Genomic DNA, 14,436 nt, shown 5'->3' on the forward strand with positions numbered 1-14,436 from the left:
GAAGGGCAAACAGTCTTTCCCAGGAAATGCTGTCAGCTCTATCCGAGGCCCAGACGCTGGACCCTTGGCACAACCTCCTGTGGAGTGTCATAGCAGAGGAGACAGGGACATCCTCTGGCTTTTTACAAATCCTATGTGCATAAAGTAGAAAGTGACTTGGTGAGGCCTTCTCCTTCTCCTTCCTCCTGCATCCATGCCATCTTAGCTTAAGGACAAAGCGCTCTTTGAGGAGATACCGTACTTTGGCAATATTATTTCTTATATCTGACTTAAATTCCTCACACTGCAAGTTAAATTCACATTTAAAAAAAATTCTTGTAGTGTGTGTTCAGTGGAGGTGGTGAACTCTCCTTGAACAGCTCTCCTCATGCCAAGAGCCTAATGCCCTTAGGCTACAAGAATAATTAGCGCCTTCATGAACCCTGCCAGCCTTAACACTTCTTTTCTTTCTTTTTTTTTTTTTTTTGAGGAAGATCAGCCCTGAGCTAACATCCATGCTAATCCTCTCCTTTTTGCTGAGGAAGACCGGCTCTGAGCTAACATCTATTGCCAATCCTCCTCCTTTTATTCTCCCCCCCAAAGCTCCAGTAGATAGTTGTATGTCATAGTTGCACATCCTTCTAGTTGCTGTATGTGGGACGCGGCCTCAGCATGGCCGGAGAAGCGGTGCCTCGGTGCGCGCCCGGGATCCAAACCCGGGCCGCCAGTAGCGGAGCGCATGCGCTTAACCGCTAAGCCACGGGGCCGGCCCAACACTTCTAGTCATTAACTATTGTCACCTTATTTGTGCTGTTTAGTTAACCACAGTGAGTTTGTATGTCAGACCCCAGGAATCTGTGCCCTGAGAGACCCCTGCACTCACCTCTGAGGCAGAGAAAGTTTATAATTATGTAAAGAATAAGCTTGAAGGAGAGAGACCGGATGAATGAACTCCTCAGGTCTTTCCAGAAGCCAGGCATCAGGTGATTCTTAAACTGGGCCTCAGCTTTCCGTGCCTCTGTCAAACAGTCTGGGCTCCTGCGAATTTCCCTCGCCAGCCCCCTCAGCCCCTGGGGAAGAACCTGGAGGTGAGAGGTGTACATGGAGAGTGAGGGGGGCAGGGACGGAGGTGCACATGGCCCGTGGGGCCGGGCAGGGTGAAAAGCTGCGCAGGCCGCGGGGGCTTCCCCTCCCACAATGCCAGGCTCACATCAGGCACATCCCCTGCCCTCCACCCCCTCCTGAGCACACAACACACTGTACACGTGTTTCTGTGTGTGTGAAGCATCTCATCCTCACCTCACCAGTGGTCACAAGTCACCCATCCAACCATCCTCAAACTCATGCCACTCCTCGCCTCACCCAGCCCACCTGGCACCAGACATTCAGGCCACAGGGTCCTAGAACAGCAGCAGCCATGCCTGTCTTGTCCCCCACAAAATCCTCTGCTCCTGGCAACTGTCCCACAGAAAGTGCTCAGTAATAATCTTCTCTCTCTGCCTGGAACGTTCCTCCCCCAACGGGTACGTGGCTCACTCCCAAACCTCTCTGACCTCTTTGCTCAAATGTCACCGTGTCAACCTGACCGCTCTGTTTAATTCTGCGACCAGGCCTGCGCTGCGCCCCAGTCCCGCTCACCCTGCTCTGCTTTTGATATTTTTCTGCAGCATGCCTCCCCTTCTAACGTGCTCCATAATTCACTTATTAGTGTGTTTACTGCTCATCGTGGGCCTTGCCTCCGAGAACATCAGCCCCACGAGGGCAGGGAACTCTGTCTGCTTTCTTCCCTGCTGCATTCCCAGCACCAGACACAGAACAGGAGCCGCATAAATATTTGCTGAATGAGTGAACGAGTCATAGGGTGGACGAGTGACAGTGGGCATACGCCCCCACAGTGCACACGCCACCCCACACAGCCACACCCTGCACACAGTTGTCGGGGGGTATATGTGCCATTTGTCGTTTCCTTGTTCGCTTCCCCTCCGTGTGGACCCCTTTCTCCAACTCCCAGTTCATCCGCTGGCCTCCCAAGCCCTGCTTGCATGTGAGGCCAGGGAGTACCCCAGTGTAGGAGGTGGTGTCTGTGGAGAATCTCTGGGACCCTGACCCTGAATCTGGGACCACATCTATACCCTCTCGACCAACACAGCCTGGACCCAGGGCAGGATCCATACCCAGGTGGCCGGCAGTTTCAGGCTTTCCCAGGGAGCAAGCTTGGCAGGGGACAGGGGAGAAGTGCTCAGGGTGGACCCAGAGATAGGAAGAGAAAGACTGGGATGGAGAGGGGACCTGGGGCTGGCCCAGCCCCACCTGGCTTGCTCATGTTTTCACCCTCTGGCCCTGTGGCACTCCCCACCCCCCACCAGATATGCAGCCTGTGCCAGCCGGGGGAGAAGCCACAGGTCCAGCCCAGGCAGGGGCAGGGTGCTTGAGGACTGGGGCAGGTGCAGGCTGGATTGGGTTTCCAGAGGCTATATATGTATATAAAGGCTGCAGGAGCCCTGGGGCCACCGCTCCCTGAGGGTGCAACACTGTGGGGCCCAGCCAGGCCTGCATTCCTGCCCAGAGGCCAGCTCTCCATTTATAGCCCCAGGCAGGCAGGCCAGGGGCTGAGGAGGGAGGGCTGGAAAGGGTGGAGGGGGAAGGGAGCCCCCTCCCCACCTGCTGCCAAAGGAGGTCCTCACTGTGAAGACTGGAGACCAAGGACCGGTGAGGTGTGCACCTGGCCCAGACCACAGAGCCCTGCAGTCTCCTCAGCCTTCAGTTGCGGGGAGAGGTGCTGGGGCACCCCCTGCATTGCCCCTCAGCCCATTGCCCTCGGCCTCTCCCAGAACAAGTGAGCACCCGTGTCCCCGAGGGGCACCTTTGACTGGACTCTGCAATGTAAGAGTCTGGACTCTTTTCAGCTTCCAGACCTGACGTCCTTTTCCCTCCTCGCCCCCAACCCAGCACTAGGACTGAAAGGCACCGGGTCCCAGGGCAGACACACTTCCCCCTGCTCGTTCTGCTGCAGGGATGGGAAGGTGGTGTCGGCAAACCTCTCCCAAAGATGTGGTGGCACCACCAGGAGGGTGGCCCCGGCAGGCAGGGTCCCAGGCCCAGAGAGGTCTCTAAAGGTCTCCAGGTCCAGTGATTGCCAAACTCTTCAAGCAGCAGGAGGCTTGTAGCAAACAAAACCCCACTTGGAAGTCTCATGTGGAAGCGGCTTTGTATCACTAGAACGTGTGTGCATTTCAAAACAGTGCTTCTCAATTACCACAGAAGATGAAGCTACCAGTCGAGTTTAAAACTGTCAAAGCCATTTAGATTTCTAAGCCACAGTGATAAAATATTAAATGTGTTTGGTAAGATCGAACATACAACATTTACTTGTTGTAAAGGCACCATGACGACAGCCCTGAGGTGGTTTTTATGAACGCAAACACAAAAAGCAAAGTTGTAATCATTTAAGTCTTGGCATCCAATTTATTTCTGTGTCCCCTTTGCTTGCTCAGGTTGGAGAAGAACCTGGATTTGCAAGGAAAAGTGGCTTACAGAGCTGACCTGGAAATCTCAGGGTACTCTTTAATTAAAGAGTTTGATTCATTCATTCATTCATCCAACAAATATTTATTGAGTGTCTACTAGGTGCCAGGCATTCTGCTGAGGCTTGAACAATAGGAAGACGTATTTGTTTCAATCTAAATCACTAACACATCAGTTACTCGCATTCCTCATTGTGAGTATAAGTCAAGTGAAAAGACTCATAGCTTCTAATAAGCACCAAATCGCTCTGCAGTATACTATTACGACATTACAGCAGGCCAGGTGTAATTGCTCAACGTGAAGGTGCATGCCCCAGGCAGATAGGCCTGAGTCTTGCCTGAGAAGAGCAAGTGTGACCCAGCATGTGTGTCTAATCACGTATGCAACTGTCCAGTGTAGAAGAAATACAACCATCCTCATTAATGACATATTTCAAGAAGTTCAAATATATGCATAGAGATTCAAAGAGCATGAGGCCACTCATTCGATCACTCAACATTTATCAAGTCCCTACTATGTAACAGCCGCTGTGATGGTTTCTGGAAATGCCGTGGTGAAAAAAACCTCCCTGCCTTCACGGGGCCATGTCAATCAATGAATGAACTAATAAAGAAGATAATTAAAGAGCAGCTGTGCGAAGAAGGAAATGAGCAGGGTGATGCGACCCAGCTACCTTAGAGAGGATGGCAGAGGCGTCCCGAGGAGACAACATTTGAGCTGAGACCTGATACGTGAAAAGCAGCCAATGGTGGGGAGAGCCCGGCGGAGAGTGCTAGTGCAAGGCTCCGAAGCAGGACGGTCCTCAGAGCGCTGGAAGTCAGGAGAGGAGGTCAGGCTGGAATGGAGAGATGAAAGGGGACAGTGGTTCCAGATTACATTGCAGAGGTGGGCTGAGGCCAGCTCATGTAGGGCCTTACAGGCCAGGGTAAAAAGATGAGATTTTATTCTAAACGTGATGAGAAACCGTTAGGGAGTCTGAAGCAGAAGAGGGTATAATCCCATTGATGTTTTTAAGGGATTACTCAGGTTGCTGTGTAGTGAGTGGATTCTCCTGGGGCAAGAGCGGATGTGAGGGGAGCAGCCAGGAGGCTACTGTGGTCTTCGGGCCAGCAGTGTGGCGGTGCAGTCCAGGATGGTGACACTGGGGATGGAGAGACTTGAGAGACGTCTTAGAGGTCGAGTGGACTGGTCTTCCTCAGGCCCAGACCTCCCCTCTGGAATTCCAGCGTAACAAATCCTCTGCCTACTTGACCTCTCCACTGCGATGTTGAATATGCATCTCAAATTTTGCCCCAACCTGGACTCTCGATCTGCCACCCGCAAACCTGCTCTTCCCCAGCTCCACCCTTCCAGGAGTCATCCTTAACTCCCCTCTTGTCTCCCTGCCCACATCCAATCATGAATAAGTCTTGCTGGCTCCATTTTCAAAATATATCTGGAATTCAACCACTTTTCACCATCTCCACCGCCACCAGATCTAAGCCACTATCACCACTCACTTGCATTATTGCAGTAGCCGCCTAATTGGTCTCCCTGCTTCTGCCCTTGCTCTCCAGTAACCAGCATGCTCCTGTTAAAATGTAAGTCAGATGGTGACATTCTTCTCTTCTGCTCAAGCCCTCCAGTGGCTTTCCATCTCAGAATAGAATTCCTTTGCTCCCTTTCTGACCCCATCTCCACCACTCTCCTGCTTGCTCACCCTGCTCCAGACATACCAAACCCCTTGCTGTACTTTAAATCTGCCACACAATCCTGCCCCAGGACCTTGGCACATGCTCTTCCCTCTATCTGGCCCCAGATATCTGCCTCTGCCCTCCCTTCACTCAGGTCTCTGTTCAGATGTAGTCAGCCCAGAGAGTCCTTTTCTGATCACTCCATACAATGAAAAAATCTTCATCACTTTTGTTCCCATGCTTTACTTTTTCTTCATAAAACTTATAACCTCCTATAACATCATATACTTCCTTGCTTACTCATTTATTGTCTGTCACCCTGACCTACAATGTAAGCACCATGAGAGCAGGGGCTTGATTTCATTCATTGCTGTGTCCCCAACACCTAGACCAGTACCTGACACATACTGGATGCTCCATGATATCTGTTGAATGAATAAATGAAGGTGGTGTTATGGTGTGAAGTTACTTCATGAAGGGGGACCTTCAGCACTACTACAAGTGGCAGAGAAGACGGCAGGGCTCCAAAAGAGCCCACCAGGTCCAGTGGGAAGGGAGGGCTTCCCAGAGCCCAGATGGCCAGCCAGGACAGCTTCCAGAAGTTAGTGGGAAAGGCACAAAGGTCATTCTTGTTTATGTCTCTGGGCTCCAGGAGGAGAGACCCAGGTAGGGGTGTATGGTCCAAGGGAGATTTCTAGCCAGAGTTCGGAGAGGAAGGTGTGGACTGCAGATTCCAGAAGAGGCTGAGAGGCCCTATGGGGGTGGGGGTACCCCAGGGCTTGTGAAACAGCCAGAGATCCCATGAGGTGGTTGCCTCCTCCTTCGATTCCCAGTCTCCCCAGTGGGCCTGCTGGGGAGAAATGCAGCTGAGGCCTCCACAGGAGCTGAGCCCTGAGACTTACAAGGGCCCCTGTCGGGGCCCAGTGCCCCAGCCAACAGCTGGGAGGCCCAAAGGGAGCACACCATCCAGCCGGCCTCACAGACAGGAGCAAGCCCTCTTGCTAGTATAGCCTTGCACCTCAAACTGAGAGCTTCCACATCTTTGGTCTCTTTACGACCACCACAATCACTCCAAGAGATCGCTATTATTATCCTCAAATTTAGAAAGTGGGGAAACTGAGGCTCGGGAAGGCGGTGTGACTTACACAAAATCATACAGGAAACTGTGGGGTCTGGACGCGAACTTGGGTCATTAGTCTGCAAACTCCACTCTCAAAGACTCGGCTCTGAAGTGGAGTTCTCAAGCCCAGCCTGGGCGTTCGCTGCCTTTGAGCAGTGAACTGCCTTGGTGCAGCATTGTGCTACAGGCGGAGGCAAGCCCGAGTAGACGGAGTTTTCTTCCCAGCTGAAGCGACATCTTGGCCTGGACCCGCACTGGACGCCTGGCTGCGGAAAGGCGCAGGTTGAGAGTCCGCTTGCCTCCCTCCAGGCCGGGGCAGGACCTGAGTTTGGAGAGACTGGCGCGAAGCTCCTAGCAGAGATCCTTGCCTTCTGTATAGACGCGGCCGGGTTTCTAAGTGTCCAGATGGGCTGGGCCCGCGGCCCTCTGAGCGACCCCTGAGGCAAGAATTGGCCCAGTGACACGGTCACCACGTCCAGTTTGTCTCCGGTTCACCCACTAGCACTCTTGGAGTCTCTCGTTGCGCGTTTCTCTTTTTCTGCCTCTCAGAGAGCTTTCTGCCCTCTGAATGTCTCTCAGTCTCTTGGGTATATCTCTCACCATCTCACTATCTCAGCTCTGAGTGTGTCTCCGCCCCACTGCCATGTGTCTCTCTCCAAATCTCTTCCCATCTGATTTCTACTCCTACCCTGTTCTTGGGTCCCTCACAAATCAGAGGACAGAGGGGAGCCCAAAGTCGGCTTGGAAGTGAGCGCGCGCGGCCAGCGTTTCCCGAGGACACAGGAAGAGTTTGGTGCTGGAGAGGTTTGGAAAGAGTGTGCCCGGGAGCCAAGTGCAGCCGCGTTGGGCTGCCAGCTTCTGCCTCCCTCCCTGCCTAGGGAGGGGCTGGAGCGCGCACGCTCGGGTGTCGAGGGGTAGGGGGCTGGCTAGTCTCTTGCCCCTGCGGCCACCCTGGGGATCCCAAGCCCCTCCCCGCTCTGTTCCTATTGGCCTCGGGCGCCCCCGCCCCCAGCCGCCCGCTCTGGCTCTGGGGGCCCTTAGGCTACTACGGGATAAATAGCCCCGGGCGCCTGGTGAGAAGATAGGGGTGGGGAAGCCCCGGGGCGCTGCCACCGCTTTCCTCACCTCCCGTCAGGCCAGACGGGACAGGGCAGGGTGGAGGACAGCTGGGTCTACATTCAGACCCCCAGTACTTTGCCATCGCACGGCCGGGACTCCAGAGAGCCAGAAAGTTTCGGGCAACCCCTGCCGCTGCGGTTGGGCAAAGCCAGGTTGTTGCGCCGCCCCCCGCCGGGATATGGAGCTGCTGTCGCCGCCGCTCCGCGACGTAGACCTGACTGGCCCCGATGGCTCTCTCTGCAACTTTGCCACAGCGGACGACTTCTACGATGACCCATGTTTCGACTCCCCGGACCTGCGTTTCTTCGAGGACCTGGACCCGCGCCTCGTGCACGTGGGCGCGCTCCTGAAGCCCGAGGAACACTCGCACTTTCCTGCGACCGTGCACCCGGCCCCGGGCGGGCGGGAGGATGAACATGTGCGCGCGCCCAGCGGGCACCACCAAGCGGGCCGCTGTCTATTGTGGGCTTGCAAGGCGTGCAAGCGCAAGACCACTAACGCCGACCGCCGCAAGGCGGCCACCATGCGCGAGCGGCGCCGCCTGAGCAAAGTCAACGAAGCCTTCGAGACGCTCAAGCGCTGCACGTCTAGCAACCCGAACCAGCGGCTGCCCAAGGTGGAGATCCTGCGCAACGCTATCCGCTATATCGAGGGCCTGCAGGCGCTGCTGCGCGACCAGGACGCCGCGCCCCCTGGCGCCGCCGCCGCCTTCTACGCGCCTGGCCCACTGCCCCCAGGCCGCGGCGGCGAGCACTACAGCGGCGACTCGGACGCGTCCAGCCCGCGCTCCAACTGCTCCGACGGCATGGTAAGGGCAGGACCCCGGGCTAGAGGAGAAGTGAGGGCAGCTCTCGGGATATCTGGGACGCGTTTCCGAGGGCAGGGAGCTGGCCCTCCGGGGGAGGGTTGGGCGGGGAAACTTCCCAGGAGTGGACCCCCATATCCTGGGCTACTGTCGCTGGAATGGCCTAGTGCTTTGGGGGCGCATGGGACAGGTGCGATCCACTCGGTTGGGGGCGCTATTAGAACACTGCTGCGCCGACATGAAGATCTGCTTTTTCTCCCTTTATCCCTTATTTCCAAAATACAGATTTGTGCTCCTAGGTAACTGTCCGCCCTCTGGCCTGGCATGCTGCAGACAGCTCCTGCCCATCCCTACCACCCAACCAGGACAGATCTGGGCCGGAACTCGTGGCTGAGATTTGGGGAGCTGGGGAGGGGGCGGCCTCAGGGAGTGATGCTCCGCCCCACGCGGTCTCGCGGGCCTGACTGGTCGCCCTTGCCTTTTGCAGATGGACTACAGCGGCCCCCCGAGCGGTGCGCGGCGGCGGAACTGCTACGACGGCACCTACTACAGCGAGGCGCACAGCGGTGCGTATTCGCTCTTCCTTCCCACGTTCCCATTTGAGCTGTCCTGGCTTCCCTCTGTCTAGGACCCCCCCGCCCCCCAACCCTGGGCGATGGTATACTGAATGAAAAACTAAGCGTGGGGCTCCCTCTCTTTTTGCCCAGCACTCTTGCTGGATCGTCCTGGACTCTGGCAGGCCCTCAGTTTCCCGTCTGCCCCAAAGCACTGAGCCCAGTGGTGGGAGACTTGGCGGCTCAACCTCTGCATACTAACCTACCCTCCCCGTGCAGAACCCAGGCCCGGGAAGAGTGCTGCGGTGTCCAGCCTCGACTGCCTGTCCAGCATCGTGGAGCGCATCTCCACCGAGAGCCCCGCCGCGCCCGCGCTTCTGCTGGCCGATGCGCCGCCGGAGTCGTCTCCCGGCCCGCAAGAGGCGGCCGCCCCGAGCGAGGGCGAGCGCGGCGCCCCCACCCCTTCCCCCGACGCCGCCCCGCTGTGCCCCGCGGGCGCGAACCCCAACCCGATCTACCAGGTGCTCTGAGGGGTGGGCAGCCGCGTCGGAGGGCGCTGCTGCCCACCCGCCCGAGGGATGGTGCCCCTAGGGTCCCTCATGCCCAGAAGATTGAGCTTAAATGCCACCCCTCCCCAACCGCGCTTTAAAAGCGACCCCTCCCGAGGTAGGAGAGGCAGGAGAACTGATGCGTCTTTCCGCCTCCCGCACCCCAGAGCAAGGACACAGTCCTCTTTTCCCACGCAGCACCTTTCCCTGAGACCCGCTGCGATGGCCAGTCGGTGTTCCTTCGTGGGCCAGAGCTGATCCTCGAGGGGCTAGGCCCTTCCTCTTCCTGGCCTCCTCCCCGACGGGGAGTGGGACGCCCGCGGACCTAAGCCCCGCCCCCGGACGCCCAGGTCGCTTGCGGGGGCGTGGCCTCTCCGGTCCGGAGCCCAGGAGCTGTGCGCTCTTCCCCACGTCTGCGGGGTGCGTTCCCGTCCCCAGTGTAACTAGTGTAACGGTTACCGCTCCCACCCCCTCCCCGGTTCAGGACCACTTTTTGTAATACTTTTGTAATCTATTTCTGTAAATAAGAGTTGCTTTGCCAGAGCAGGAGCCCCTAGGGCTGTATTTATCTCTGAGGCATGGTGTGCGGTGCAACAGGGACTTTGTATGTTTATACGGCAGGCGGGCGAGCCGCGGACGCTGTCAGGTGTTGGAAATAAAGACGCTAATTTATACCGCGGCGGCTCCGGCTCTCCCTGGGGATGGGGGCAGGATTTTTGACCCGGAGGAAAATGGGCTAACTGGGCCAGCTGTACCGCAGCGACCCCTGTAGGCGGCAGAGGGATTGCAAGCAGGAAGCCTGGGGCCACCGGAAGGGAGGGTGCACATGTCTCCAACAAGTGGGGAGCTTCCTCTGACCGTGACGTATATATCACGCACGGGTCGGTGGTTCTCAGGTGAGGATGCGTCTTAGAATGATCTGAGTAGTTTAAAAAAGATCCATGCTTGCCCACCCCCCACCCCGCCCCGAGATTCCGATTTAACGTATCTGCCCCAGATCCCCTGGGCCAGGTATTGGTAGTTTTCAGAAGCTCCCCAGGTGATTCTGAAGTGGTGCAAGGTTGAGAATCACGCGTTCCGTGCACACAGAGTGAACCTAGGTGTGGTGTCCAGAAGGATCACTGGAAAGTCGTGGCCCCGGGTGCCACTCAGAATCCTCATGGGGACAGAGGATGTGATAAGGTGCTCACAGCGTTATGAGGGAAGGAAATGACTGGAGGGGGCATGGTAAGCTGTATGGTACTTACAGGCTCCTAGTGATAGGTGGAATCACAAGGGGACAGCATAGAAGACCAGAGAGGCACAGACACCTCTACTCAGCCAGTAACCCGGCACATGGAGCATCCTGGCACTGTCGGATCTCAGAGGACAGGAGCCCAGAGCCTTCAAGGAGGGGGCACGTGCAAACCTCCATCCTCACAGGTGGCATAAGTGCTGTCATCAAGCTATGAACACTCTGAGAGCAGAGGAGGGGCCACTGATTTAGCCGGGTGCTGGGGAGGGCTTCCTGGAAGAGGTGCCATTTGAACTGTGTCTTGAGAAGAGAAGACAACACACCCGCAATGCCCACAGACCCACGCACACCCACAAGGGAGAGACACACACACAGAGACACCTCTGGGAGGGCACCCCTGGAAAGATGGCCAGATAAAAGTTTCTCCCCACTCACGTACTGCCCCAACCCCCGCCCCCCAACACACATACACGTACGTCCTACATCCCACCCTTACAGATACGTTTTTCCTGAAAACCTTACAGGCCCACTTTCAAGGGTTCTGCTCACCAAGTGGAGGGGCCCTGGGGAATATAGGTAAGACACGATGCCAGAAGGGAGGGCCCCATTACGTAGCTGAGGATCTGCTGTCTGCTCTGAGGAGAGCCTCTGCTCTCCCCAACACAGGGCCCCTGAGGAGCTGCCCAGGGCTGCTTTGGTACTAATGATCCTCAGCTTTTTCTCTGGCGGCTTCCCCAGATGCGCCTTGGGGTTCTTTACACTCCTTTGAGACCCCTTGGGGCTCATTCATGAGTTCATTCATTCAGCAGATGCCATGTCCTATGCTGGGTGACAAGAGAGACCGGTGGACACAGTTCCTGACCCTGGCAGGCACTCAGACTTAGGGGGGGATTGGATCTTTCAGCAGCTGATTACATCACAATGACTTACGTGCTATAATAGGGGTGTGTGTGGCAGAGGAGCACAGTAGGAACAGAAGGTATAGACAAGCCGGTAACCCCTAATTAGAACCTTGAAGGAGTTGGTCAGGAAAGACGGGTGCTCCAAGCTGGGGAATCAGCAAGTGCAAAGACCAGAGGTGACAGAAAGCAAACTGCGGCTTCATGGAACCAAAAATGCTCACAGGGAGGGGCCGGAGGTGAGATGGGGAGAGGCAGCGGCAAGGCCACAGTGGACCTGGTCTTTAACCTGAGGGCAGTAGGGAGCCATCGAGGAATCGAACCAGGGGAAGGATCCACATAAACCTGTATTTTAGAAAGGCCAGTTTGGGCTGGCAGAATGGATAGCAAGGAACAAGACCTGAGACAGGAAGACTTGTCAGGAGGCCACTGGGGTTGCTCAGAGGACACGGCCTGAACGGGGACTGTGACTGGGGAAGGGAGAGAAAGCACAAGAGTGGAGACAGTTGTGCCAGATAAAGTGTAGGTGTCGACAGGACAGCGGAGAACCTGGAGGCACAGTGCCTACCCTCACACAGCTTAAAATCCGCTGGGCAGACAGCCATTAGACAAAGAACCAAGGGACTAAATGCAGTGTGACAAATGGGGAGAAATGCTGTAGGAAAAGTAAAGGCTGCAATGAGAAACGAGGTTGGGGTTTGAGAAGGTAACCGGTGAAGAGAGGAGGAGGCAGTTTCTGCACAGAGGGAACCAGCCCCATATATGCAGAAGGCCCCAGGAGCCTATAGGGAGCTAAGATGCAATTAGAAAAAGGTGTCCCTTCTTTCCCAAGGACACTGCTCTGCAACAGGGTTCATGGCTAGGCAAGCAGAGAGAAGGCTGCACTTCAGCCCTCACTCACCTCCTTAGCCAGCTGCACTTGTTCAGTGAACAACCTGCGTAGCTGTTCACAGAGCCTGTGTATGGAAGCCCTAAGGAAGTGAGAGAAAAGGAAGAGCCAAGGATGACTTCAGGCTCTGGTTTGCTTCAGATGGGTGGTGCCATTGCAGAGATGGAGACTCAGGGAAAGAAGTAGGTATGGGGACAGATTTAGTCCAGGACACTTCCGGTTACAAGTGACAGAAACTCAATTCAAACTAGCTTAAACCCCCCCAGGGTGTGTTGGAAGGACACGGGGCAGTTCCCAGATGGAAGTAGCGCTACAAGCACCACAGCGTCCAGGGGCCTCGAGAGCTGGGACTGGAGCCCGTATTACTCTCCCACGCGCTCCCCTTCTTGCCTCTACTTGGCCTCACTCTCTCCTACTCCATATTGGTTTTCTCCAGCAACTCAGGGATCACCTTAGACCTCACCATTAAACTCCAGTTAGAAAATTCCCAGGGAAGAATTCTCATTGGACCCACTCAGGTCATGAGCCAGGATTTGAACCCAGGCAGAGAGGCTCCAGAGACCACACTCTCAGCTGTCTTGCCCTGTAGCCTCTACAGAGGGAGTAAGGAGAGAGGAGGTAAGGAAAGTCAGGAGGGAGGGGAGCAGCTGGACACTGGATCACCTCATGGATGATGGGATTTGAGGCTGCCTCCTGGCCTGTTCCTCGCCTCAGTCCCCTGGTGGAGAGGTGGTGGTGGCGGGGGGACATCTGGCTGAGCCCAACTCCATTTGCAGTGTAGATGAAATGTCCCTTGCTCTTGGGACCATTTTCGCCCAGGCTGGATCTGAGGAAACACCAAGCCATGCTCTCCATAGAGACATATGTGTGTGTCTCCACACTTGTGTGTCCGTACAACAGCACACGTGTACCCAGAGCATACCAGCAGATGCACCGTGAAACCAATGACGTTTAAACCTCAGGTCCTCTCCGTTGCGTGAGTCCCTTCTAAGGCCCTGGAAGAAGCCCTGGAAATATGTTCACATCATCTCGTCTCTTTTTTAATTTGCCACAGTAAATTATTTTAACTAATTGGTTGTGGTGATTGTCTCTTTCTATTCTGACGTCCCCATTGTGTTGAGTGGCATTTATGGGCATGTTGGGGTCCTACCTAAAGACATACATTTTGTCTGGCTTTCGGAGAACATATTTTAAATAAATGGAATATAAAACAGAAGCAATAATGATGAACGATGAAATAAATTTAAATGATTATGACATTGAGAAGACAATAGTACCCCCAAAATATATTTAGATGATACCAAAAAGGAATTTATTAAAAGCAAGAGATAACTTTTGAATGGAGTTATTGAAGACTCTTGCATTGTTTGTAATCCAATCAATGAAGAAGGGTGATTTATATGAAAACATTGGGAAAAGATTAAGCGTTTGTTGATCTAACACAAAATACTGACATCAACTAATTATGAATTATAGAATAAAATTTATATGTCACTATAACAAGTTCTCAACATCAACAAACTTTTTAATGAACATTGTCAATTTAAAAACATTTAAAATTAATCACCACACAAGAAAACTCAAAATACCTTGAACTCGTACAGTCCACAGATGAAAGAAACTTGGTGGAGTTTTCCCCAAATTTGACACCAATCCTGAAATTGCACATGACATTTCCACTAGAGTGGCAAGCCTGAAAGAAGCTTCCTAAATTATCAATGACACAGAACAAGTTTTGGTCAACCATGTTCAAGGAAAGACTGAATTATCTGAATTCTCTCTCAATTGTCTGTATAGAAAATGATATAAAACCATTGTCACATGAAGGGACAATTAAAGAATATGCCCCCTGATGCAGGTGGAAAGGAGTGGGCAAGGTGGGAAAAGGCAAGAAAAAAGGCTAAGAGGAGGAAGGAGGAAAGGATGAGGAGATGAGGAGGAAGATAAAGGCAAAAATGATGCTGGTGCTAATGATGAAGAACTAGTCGGTTCTAGCTCAGTTTTTTCTCATCTATAAAACACTTAAATCCTCTGCACACAGCTCACTACAATTAAAGGGAAAAAATTAAAATGTGAGGCTGTGTAATATTC

At 54.3% G+C, this 14,436-nt stretch overlaps 1 protein-coding gene across 1 annotated transcript; it reads left to right on the top strand.

The window, feature by feature from the left end:
• The first annotated feature begins 7,594 nt into the window (after positions 1-7,594).
• On the top strand, positions 7,595-9,305 carry MYOD1 (myogenic differentiation 1). The gene is made up of 3 exons (XM_058544695.1): positions 7,595-8,224; positions 8,709-8,787; positions 9,055-9,305. Exons 1-3 carry the CDS (start codon positions 7,595-7,597, stop codon positions 9,303-9,305), a joined length of 960 nt encoding a protein of 319 aa, XP_058400678.1.
• Positions 9,306-14,436: the final 5,131 nt, after the last annotated feature.

This window comes from Diceros bicornis, chromosome 7 (genome assembly GCF_020826845.1).
Source record: "Diceros bicornis minor isolate mBicDic1 chromosome 7, mDicBic1.mat.cur, whole genome shotgun sequence".
Lineage (NCBI taxonomy): Eukaryota > Metazoa > Chordata > Mammalia > Perissodactyla > Rhinocerotidae > Diceros > Diceros bicornis.

Bases quoted from the DNA above. Each gene is read 5' to 3' on its own strand.
- MYOD1 (XM_058544695.1), top strand. From the start codon at position 7,595: ATGGAGCTGCTGTCGCCGCCGCTCCGCGACGTAGACCTGACTGGCCCC. The intron at 8,225-8,708 runs GTAAGGGCAGGA...TGCCTTTTGCAG, and splicing joins CCAACTGCTCCGACGGCATG to ATGGACTACAGCGGCCCCCC. The intron at 8,788-9,054 runs GTGCGTATTCGC...CTCCCCGTGCAG, and splicing joins CTACAGCGAGGCGCACAGCG to AACCCAGGCCCGGGAAGAGT.